Raw genomic sequence first — 10,865 nt, forward strand, 5'->3', positions numbered from 1 at the left:
GTACAAGCAACTTGTGTCACACGCCCATATTCTTCTAGGCATTGATGACAAAGCAGCCCGAACAGGATCTAACAGCTGAAAACATCACCTTTGTCCTGGAACTGGGAGTGGCGAAGACTTCGAAATTCACTGAGTCACACTTCGACATGTGCAGGCCCTGAATGTTTCTGCATGCAGAGATTGCACATCCTCTCCTTGCGCACCTAGATCTCATTGAAAAAAAAAAACAATGTGTAGCTGCATCATCAGGAGTGAAGGAGGCGGGGATTGATTGCTTCTGCCTGTCATTAATTCATTGTTTGACAGCATTCTAGACCTCTGGCCAATTTCCTCCCCATATGAAACATTTCCTTATTGTTTTAATTAATATATTTTTTAATAAATGAGCAAAATAAGCCTTAGGTTCATTATAAATTTCATTTTTTTCTCCTGTATGTGAGGCTTCATGTTTAAACATGGACGTTTTGCTTGTCCACAGTGAGAGCTTTACGTTACCTGACAATTCAGACAGAACCACATCAAGACAAATTAAAAAAATAAGCAAGATCTCAGCCAGACCAGAAACCAGAAGCAAACTGCATTCGGCTTCTTACACAAGAAGGAAAGACAATGCTTTAGTCGTATGTAATAATGTCAAGAAAACTGCACTGGATTAAACTTCAATGAACATTTATTTATTGTTTATCTTGCCAAGGCTCCTTTAAAGCTGTGTGTACGTAGGTTTGGCTACAATGAACAGCAAAATTGTTCTGAGATGCGACCATTTGCTTTAGAGATTTTTAAAAATGTATTCCATGTTAATGTTATATTGGCATCAAAACTGTAGCTGGTATAAAAGTGAGACAGAGGTGTGAAAGCCAACACACAGCTCAATAGGAGCTGATATAAATAAGGAGCTGTATAGATAAACAACACTTCTACCGTTTGACCCTCTATGACTAAAACCAGAACCTTCTGTGTAAAAGCTGAATTTGAACCACACTGCCTGGCGGAAAACAGCTTCCTTTGAAACTGTCCATGATCTTCATTGTTAATACCTTCAGTAGAGAAGTAAAGCCATGGGAATAACACAGATGTGATTAAAAGCAGCTCCACCACGTTCATCACAACGCCTTGGCCTGCAGAAAGTAAATGTGGGTTCTGGGTCAGGTGGTGTCCCCCTCTGTGAGGCCTGTAAAATGGTTATCCAACATTCTAACAGGCTGTCTTACAGTGTACACTACGGAGAGTGTCCTACTCTGTGAGCCAAACTTAAATAAGTAACAGGTTTTTGTTGCTCTTCGATGCAACTCAGCAAATAAATAATGTTATTTATGATTAAATACCACTTATACTGTATCTGAAGAATTATTCCCCACATAAAAAATAAAGATAAACCCAGAAACGTTTATTGTAAATGTGCTAATGGCTAACTACAGCCATTATGAAGCACATTTAGCATTATGAAAATCTGTAAAGCAATATCTCAACTGAACAATAACCAAACATCGCAGAGACTGAGAGAGGACACACTGTACAGAGACAGCAAGACGCAGTCCGAGTGTCTTCACCAAACTGAACCAGAGGGGAACCTTCTGGAAGCCCAAGGGAAGTAATGTCTTCTGGTAGATTCTACCGTTGGAAGGTCCCAGGCTTCGATCTGAAAGTCAAAGACAGGAACCTCAGTAAGACCTTCACTGCATCACACATACAGCTCTTTCCTGAGTTCCTGGGTTCCTAAAGGAACTACACTAATAACAGTTATAAGCATTACCAGATGACTGGGTAAATACTAGGCATATATGGAGATACAGATGTCCCCTCTCTGTTTCCACTGAGTCTGCCATTCAGAGGGCTAGTGTATGCCTCAGCAGGTTAGCCCTCTCATCAGAAGGTTGCTCGTTCAAATCTCATACTGGGGAAGGTAGACATCTCAATTGGGTTGGGCCCTTAACTTTGTGACAAATTCTGCAAGGGTACTCAGAACCCAAGCTTTGTCTGCATAAGCCTTAAAATGGAGAGCAGGATGCAAAAACTCACAAATTTCTCATGTAGCCAAACTTGTTCCAACGTCAAATGGAACTTCGATCACTGACAGAGATCTTTCTAATGGAACCTGCCCCCTACGCAGGTAAAGTCATTGACAGCAATGTGGTTTATTTTAGTGTCAGGGTGGTGGGGTGAGGAGCGACTGCAGGAATTTTAACGGTGTGACCGCACCCTGGGTACGGAGGGGGGGGGGCATCTTGGGGCCCAGAGCTGGCGACGGCCTCCTCGTAGGTCGGCAAGCCAGAAGAGTCAGGGGCGAGCTCATCCTGCTGGGGGCGCACAGGCTGCATGGAGAGCTCCTCCAGGCGGCGGATGATGAGGGAGGCGTTGCTCCGCCGAGGACGGGCCCTGCAAGACCATCCACCCATTACCTACCTTCTACATCTTCTTAGGAGGCAACTGTCATCTAGGTCTTTCCTGACTAAAGAACCAGCAACACTGGGGACTGGGCGAGGTCGGCCCTCTTACCGGGAAGACCTGTCAATCTTCCATCTCATCGCATTTGGACGGCAGCACCAGAGCAGCGCGATGATGACGATAGCCACGCTGGCCGCAATGACGCCAATCAGGAGAGCCGGCACGTCCAGCTTCGACGGGCGGTTAACGTGGCCTGGCGGGACGTGACCACAGCGAGCGCTGAACCCTTACACGGCGTCAGGCAGTATGCGTGCGGCGGCTACGGCATGCAGATTATCACAAATAGTAGGGCCTTCCCTCCAGTGATGCTCTCACTGGAATATTTACAATGTTTAGACGTTTCATACCCTTGATGTAGTGCTGCCAGAAAGCATCCTGAAAAACAAAAGTTCATTCGGTGACCATGCTGCCACAGTAAAAATGGTGATTTGTATATCTTGCAGAGCAGTATACTCAACTGTTTCCGGAATATTCTCTAAGATCTCCCGGGACTCCTCATAAGTGCAGACCTCCTCCAAACACTCCCGTTCCAGGTCCCCAGCAATGAAAAGTTCAAAGTCCAGACTATTGAACAACAGGTGTCGACCAAGGAACTTATTTGGCGTGTGGTCCTTCAAAAAAACTGCCAAGCAGACATTTATGATTACAATACAACACTCATTCATAATATCTGACAAAACCTACGGATAAATAGATTTTATTTCTTATAATTTATCGGATATGACTAACGGCGAATGGATGTGGATGCACGCGCTTGTACGCCGGCGTCTTCTAAATCAATGTAATATAATACAGTGTATTCATATAATATATGAATGTGTGCTTATGTATCCTATTATCCATCTCACCGAAACCATTTCACAAACAAATAAATGGGTCTAAATGTACAGACAAACTGGGGTAATCACGGATAAGTATACTACAATACTCGTATAGCTGTAAACGGTAAATCTGCATAAATGATGTACTGTATGTATGTGTGTGTGTGTATGTGTATGTATATATATATATATATATATATATATATATATATATATATATATATATACATACACACACACACACACACACAGTATATATATAAAAACATGGGATCTCACCTTCACTAGTCGCCTGCGTTAACCTCCTCGCAATTGCACAGGGAAAAAACAGGCACAATAAAAATGAACATAAGAACATTGCTTTCCCACCTACGGCAGAACAAAACGGTGATTAGTAAAAATAAAAGCTCGCCGTTCATACATAGATACAGAGCAGGCTCGCCTGTATGAAGGGCTTTCTGCGGGTACTCACTTAAAAATAAATAAATCAATTAATTAAAAGCCCACTTACTTCGCCGTATAGCAATTAAAATACCCGCGACGTTGAAGGTTACCGTCGGATAATATATATATAGTAAACTAACGATTTACGGGTAAAAATATTCCGGAGGAACCGTGGCGAAGAGTCGGGAAGATGTTGGTGATGAAATGCTGGGAGGCATCATGGGCGCTTTCGCGTTTCCTACAGCAGCTGCGATCGCAGCGCTTTCTGCGCGACCTACCTGGCCGGGGCTGCGCAATGGCGACGAGAAGGGAGCCCGGAGAAGCCCTATGCTACCGGGAAAGGAGCCGGATATCCCTCTAAAGCACGATCACTAAGCCCGAAACACTGAGCAGCGGCCTGACATGCTGGTTTTCCTCCTCAGGCTCCGTACGGTAAAAGGGGAGCTTCATCAAATCTCACCCTGCTGCTAGAGGCACGCCCCCTCCCCCCTTCCCCGCACGACAGCAGCATCAGCTCCGGTCAAATAAAACGCTGATCTAGGTGGTTTGTAAGCTGCAGGGACAGTTTGGGGGAAATGGGTAGATGAAAGGACGCTTCCCCACAAGCATTCGGGCAGTGTTGCATTACGTCCTGAAAGACTTGTTTCTGCATGAGCTGATTTACATATTCATAGGTAATTAACTCTCAGACCTAATTCTGGTGACCCAGTTTTTAAGTCACGTTTTCAATTCTCCTTATAACTATTCCTAACCTAGAAACAATCCCAGAACTTTCCTGGAATTCAGTAACCATGCTGCACCTAAGCTGCCCATACAAGCCTTGAATCCCAAGAGGACAGAAGCTTCTAATTAAGATCCTGCAAACATCTGTACTGTGTAACACCTGACGGATGAGACACTGTAACACATTCATCAAGCGTAATCAACAGCACGACAGACTGCAACCGGCATTCTGTTTGGTGTCAGGGCCAGTTTCAATAACAACAAAGTAGGTGGAGTCTCGACTATCACAGAATCAGGTCACAGCCCTCCCATACAGATAAGACTCTTTCTGATTGTTGTGGCGGGAGATTTCTTTGAGTGTATGGCCCTAAGCACTAGGTTTTAGGTGAAAAACATACATATACATGCATAAAATAAACATATATAGATGCCCAAGACAGGGTTGGTAGTGGCACAGTGGATCAATCCTGGGTCCTTTCTGTGTGGAGTTTGCATGTTCGTTGCAGGGCAGGCTGATTGGCGTCTAAATTGGCCCCGTAGATGGGTGAGTGTGTGTGCCCTGTGGTGTGTTGGTGCCCACCCAGGGTTCCTGGGATAGGCTCCGCCCCTCCCCCCATGACCCCAGTGGGGATTAAGCAGTTACAATAATGGATGGATGGACGTGCATAAAACTAACATGCCATTTATTTTTTATATTATATAAATACAGATACAAATTGATGGTCTTCCGACATGGTACGTGATACTGGGGAAAGCCCAGTTAAGTTAACACACCTGGGAAATGTAAAGTTTAGATTGAAAGCATGTTGGAGTTCTGTGTAAGGTGCCTGAGTGACTGTTGTGCATTTAGTGGGTTTGGCAGGCTGATCGCTGCATGGAAGGAATTGGTTCATTGCCACCCCCATGGAGGTAAGTGGTCTCACCTTTGCCATGTCCTGCTCGTGTGACAGGCCCAGAAAAGGATGGGCACTGGTCACCCACGAGGTGTCCTCCTACCTGCGGTGGTTTCCATGGATACTGGTTCATTCATTTAGCTGCAGAAGGCAGAACCTCATCTCATCATGCAAATCACCTAAGCAAAGGAATCTACAGAGTCTTTGTTGCTTTGGTAGAACCTGACATAAGCTGCTAGCTTGGTACTTACAAAAATGGTTCTGGGCCAAGATAGAGAGAATGACACAAAGAAAAAATGCATTTATTTAGCAGAGACTTTTGTCCAAAGCAACATACAAGTGATGACCAGAGAGGACAGTCAGCTTGATGCAGTTTAAGACCTTGCTTAAGTTCCCAATGGTGATTCGATTACTCTGCCAGTCATGGGATCCGAACCCATGACCTTCTGACACGAGCACAGGGCCTTAACCTTCTGAGGTGCACAGTGCCCAAAAGCAGTACAGTTTCACCCAGTAGATTCACCATTCTTAAATCCACATATACCTATATTATTTTGTTCAAAGCGATGCACATTGGGAAAGATGATACAGAGTTAAGGAACATTGAATTGTTAGCTTGATCCATAAAAGTCAGCAGGAAACAACAAATCGTAGGGATACTCCTGCCAATGTTGACTCCTTGCCATCATGGCATCAAGCCCTTTAGTTTGCAGGCTTCGGAGCCAGAAGGTCGTCAGACGTGAACGCGTCTGGGTCTCTCAAAGCATGGACGATGCACCTGGGGATGTCATCACTAGGGTCACACCATGCGAACCTGGCACGGAGGACCCAGATTGGCCTGCATGGGGCGCTGTCCACCTGTGGGTCTCAATGCCACCCTGCTGGACTTAGTCCTCTGTATAGATGATTCACTATCATTTCGTTTGAAGCCTGTCTGCAGACACGTTTCACCTGATATACTTAGTCGCACACACATGGCCACCGTCTCCAGACACGCTCAGAGCAGGCAGGAAGAGTGACTACCATGGGTGCAGCTGCACTCTGTGTCGGGGTTCTAGTCTGCAATCCACTGCTTGAATCACAAGCAGAAGCAGAACCAATCAGAACCTGCTCTTTGTATGACATCACCTCTCTACACCAGAGCTAAAATGGTGTAGCTCTGTAGGTTAGGAAAACTGTCTCTGATCAGAAAGTTGCTGGTTCAAAGCCCAGTAGTGGCAGAGTGATTCCATCACTAGGCCCCTGAGCAAATCCCATAGCCCCAAATTACTCTCTGAACTGCAAGATCCTTCCCTTTTTTGAATAAAAAATCTCCCAACTAAATAAAAACATAAAACCATAATGTGTAAATTTCACGTTTCCATGGAAACCACAGGCCCAAGTAAGCCTTATATATGAGGATGATGTCATGTACTGTATAGGCTTCAGGTCAGTCAGAATAAAAGCATTGGCTTAAACCTTGATGAGGCTGCACAAAGCACCAGATGGGGATGCCTTTCATGATGGAAGGAAACGGGCAAAATCACAGTTGAGATGTCCTGCTAAAATCAGGAAGGATGCCAAAAGGATCTGGCAACCAGAGAGAATCAACCAAATCAAAGGAGAAGCATCTGCTGCAGGTACGGCAGCAGCGTGCAGACGGGGCCACAGGGCTGCAGCCCCATCCGGCTTCAGCATACTAACTGCTGGCCGCCTCGTGTCAAGGGGCCTGCGCTCTGTAACCTCCTCTCTCTGAGGTGACGGGGGGGGGGGGACAATCAGCTAGTAGTGTGACTTAGTGAGACTTGCGCCCGGGGTGACAGAGTGGCAGCCACCGCCCCCCATCACCCCCTACTAAAATTCAGCTTCTCACACAAGCTTTCAGACAGCGCCCCCCCCCCCCCCCCCCCCACACACACACACACACACATACATCTCTATCTCCAGGATCAGAAGCTGGCATCCCACACTCTTCATCATGCGCTCCTACCCTGGGGGGGGATGGTACGGGAGATTAATTAAAATCCAATTAATTAAAAGAGTGGGCAGATGGATTACATAAGGAAAAAATTGTCTATTCATGCAAAGCCAAATGACATTGCAAACTGAAACGTAATAAATAACTCATTAAATAACTCAGCTCCATAAAAAACATGATTCAGTGGAAGTAAATTTTATCTCTTCAATTGAATTTCAGATGCCAGTTGGACCGCATGCTTTTGGGAGACTGATAATGCCCTTACAGTCTTTTTTTATAGTATATTTCTATGAATATTATAATCTGTTAACCCATGGTTGGTATTTCATACCACACATTTCAGGAAAAATATGTGTTTAATATTAAGGGCATTGACATAAAGAGGTGAATATTTGTGTGATCTGTTATTATCTGTGAAAGGTTACACCAGTTAACATTTCGGTAACAGTCCAGGTGTAATCATTCACGCATCAGAGATCCCATTCCGCTAATAGCAGGCTACTGACCCCTCTTATCATTCACGTGTCTCAGGCTTCAAGGACGATCTGCCCCAAATTCACATGATGACCTCGAGCATCTCCTTCCGTTTGAGTCTACTGTGGGTTTGGAGCTCTAACAGCGGAATGCAGACATTCAGGTTCAGTGTCACACTGTCACAGCCCCCTATCCCCTCGGTCCACTCCCATCGCCAAATTTAGAATTTATAATCAACTTCAGTGTTATTGCAAAAAGTACAATTACCCAGGCAACGAAACGCTCTTTGACACCTAATTCGAATGTGCAAACTTAGTGCAAAAGTGCTAGATACATCTGTACGAAATATATATGGGTGATAATAAAATAGCTAGTAAATGTACAAATGTACAATAGTTAGAAAATGCAAATTTCCTGACACCGGCGGATCACGCATCTCATTCACAAGCTTCACAGCTAACGGAGCAGTACGTATAAGTAAGATATGACGGAGAGAGGCACAAAGACATCCTGTGCCACAACCTCAGATAAAAGTCCGGCACGCACTCCGAACAGCTACTAGCGGCACAAATTTGGTCGCCGGAAATGACGCGGTATGACGGACCTCGACTCCGTGTCCGAGATCCATGTCGGTTTTCGCCTCCGATTCGGTGCCCGCAGTACATGTCAAGGAGCGCCCCCGCGTGGCGCGCTGTGAAAGTGCGGCCACATTCCCATACTTACTAAAACAGTGGGCTTTCTGTTCTGCCTCTTACTCCAAATGGTATACATAAATAAACATAAAATTACCGACCCAAATGCAGGAAGAACAAAACTTTCTGTTCTAACATGCATAAATCTGTTGAACGTATTGCGTAAAATGTATTGTGCACGGTAAATAGACGTCTCTATAAGCGGTAAGCAAATACGCCTGAATAGGAAATTGTGTGACGATAAAATATAACACATGCAAGCACTAACCATTCACTAGCTTTTTATTCAAGTATTTCATGTAGTTTTAGAAATACCATTAACATAAATACCCTCAGGGCTGACAACTTTGGTCAGCTGGCCGGAGTGAGATGTTCAATTCGAGAAAGGTCTGCACACACATGCAGACGCATTTACATTATGTAACAGTTTCTTACCTTGTAAGTAGTTGGTAGGGTTTGCAAACAGCCCCGACGCTTCTGATTTAGTTTTGGGGACTTATAACTGAATAATACTGATTTGTCGTAAGATTTCTTGCAGGATCGTGAGAGTCATAAAGCATATGAGCGCCACCCCAGACGCGTGACAGTTAGCAACCCTGTAACTTTAAATAGCATTACAATCTGCCTGAGTCTTCCAACTCATGTCTGCCCCCAAAACGCACTGCACCTTACCCCCACTATTTACCTCGTTGGCGGTGAGCCCCTTAGATGGCTCCACATAGCCGTTGCGGGCTGGTCAGGTTACGTGGGACCAGATCTAGGCGTAGGCAAACTAGGCAGGTGTCGAGGGTCCCATCGGCATTAGTGGGCCCAGGCCATTCCCCGGTTGGCGAAAGGGGAATCCCACAAGTGAGCGATCGAAATATATTTCTGCAGCTGGGGGTGTCTAGGAGCCCCGTAAAGGTAGATCCGCCCCCTCCCCTGACTCGGCTGTTGCATATGGTCCCCGTTACCCTATTCCTCTCCTGGGGATCGCTATTGCTCCGAAGTACAAGTGTGCGATTTGACGATATTACATCTTGAACGATTAAAACGTCTCCACGATCTGCTTTACAGAGAGATCGTTAGTATCCCACGATAGTGCACATTCTGTCAGTTTCAATTCAATGGCTTATTCACGCATGTAAACTTCTTAGTCAGCCAAATCCGTTTCTACACAGCGGTAAACCGGTAATAGCAAGCAGCAGGTATAGTGCTCAGCAGGCTGCCACCAGAACCCTCATCACCACAAGCAGTGGGACAAGAATGATGCAATACCACTATAAATTGTATTCTACAAATCAGAAATTGCACTGATTTATATTTGCGGAGCTTACATTAATGTTAAAATATATGTCGTTAACGACATTAATAATGAAACACTTAAACTGAAAGACCCCATACCGTGTTAACATAAACAAAATGCTTGGAGTACATTAACAAAAACTCAGCACAAAATAAACCCACCGGGATACGGTTTAGTATTGGTGTTATACCTGCACTGTGATTTTAGAGAAACCACAGACTAGCTGATGGTTGAATCAAATGCGTGGATGAAATGTCAATATACTGAAATTTGAATATAATGAAAACTAAATCGCAGTGATATTAAACTTAATACCTAACAAATCACGTTATTAAAACAGATTCCGGACTTTCATTTAAAATGGTATTTTATCAAGCATTCTACAAGACAACTAAGTAACGTTATTGCCCCTGGGGGCCACGTGTACTCCCGTTATTTAGGCCTATACACCAAAGTCTGTCGCTTATCCGATACCTTTATTCAGCAGTATAATAAATGAACAAGCAGGTTTGTGCCTGAAACATCAATAAATCTAGAAATTCATAGAGCAAATCCAGCTTAGCTGTGACTCATCATGAACTCATATTATAATTAGCTTATATCGTTTTATTGAGGCTTCTATTGCAGTATCCAAACGTCATCTCTCTGAACTTGTACAGTTACAATAAAGTTATTTTGTATCTTATCGATTTAGATATCACAATTTCTCCCATAATTCAGGGGCGTTGCTAGAGCCTTTTGGCCCCATAAAAGAATATCATATTGGGTCCACCAGGCCAGACCAGTTCAGTTACGTTCCAAATTTTTTAGGACCCCTGTCACTCAGGATCCCTTGAAATCGTCCTAACACCCCCCACACCTTTACGGTGCCCCTGTCCATAATTACCAGGTAATGGATTATTGATTCATTTTGAAGATATTTTTAAATAACACAATGAATTTTTATTATAATAAGTGGGCTTATTGTATAACTGAAGGAACTGGACTAGTAGGAGCTGAAGTTAAACTTTGGATTGGAAAGCTGTGTTCAGCATCAGCAGGTAGAGTCTGTATGCTCCGGCAGGGGGGGGGGCGAGGCGCTTCTGTGCGGGTCCCCGCAGCAGCCGCCGGAGTCACGTGACGCGCGGCTGA

At 44.5% G+C, this 10,865-nt stretch overlaps 1 protein-coding gene across 9 annotated transcripts; it reads right to left on the bottom strand.

Annotated features, from left to right (window-relative positions):
* Window positions 1-652: 652 nt before the first annotated feature.
* Window positions 653-9,339, bottom strand: LOC111858121 (transmembrane gamma-carboxyglutamic acid protein 4-like). 9 transcript variants are annotated; one of them, XM_023839565.2, is made up of 8 exons: window positions 9,135-9,339; window positions 5,357-5,467; window positions 3,546-3,635; window positions 2,904-3,067; window positions 2,793-2,820; window positions 2,497-2,638; window positions 2,200-2,376; window positions 653-1,639 (listed from the first exon to the last, which is right to left on the bottom strand). In XM_023839565.2, the coding sequence occupies exons 2-8, from the start codon at window positions 5,457-5,459 to the stop codon at window positions 1,612-1,614; spliced, it is 732 nt and encodes a 243-aa protein (XP_023695333.1). In that variant the 5' UTR covers window positions 5,460-5,467; window positions 9,135-9,339; the 3' UTR covers window positions 653-1,611. The 9 variants fall into 9 exon arrangements, with proteins under 9 accessions (XP_023695333.1, XP_023695332.1, XP_023695341.1 ...); XM_023839564.2 differs by having other exon boundaries at window positions 8,885-9,339; XM_023839573.2 differs by lacking the exon at window positions 5,357-5,467 and having other exon boundaries at window positions 3,546-3,568; window positions 9,135-9,335.
* Window positions 9,340-10,865: the final 1,526 nt, after the last annotated feature.

The sequence above is a fragment of the Paramormyrops kingsleyae genome, chromosome 13 (assembly GCF_048594095.1).
Source record: "Paramormyrops kingsleyae isolate MSU_618 chromosome 13, PKINGS_0.4, whole genome shotgun sequence".
NCBI classification, from domain to species: Eukaryota; Metazoa; Chordata; class Actinopteri; order Osteoglossiformes; family Mormyridae; genus Paramormyrops; species Paramormyrops kingsleyae.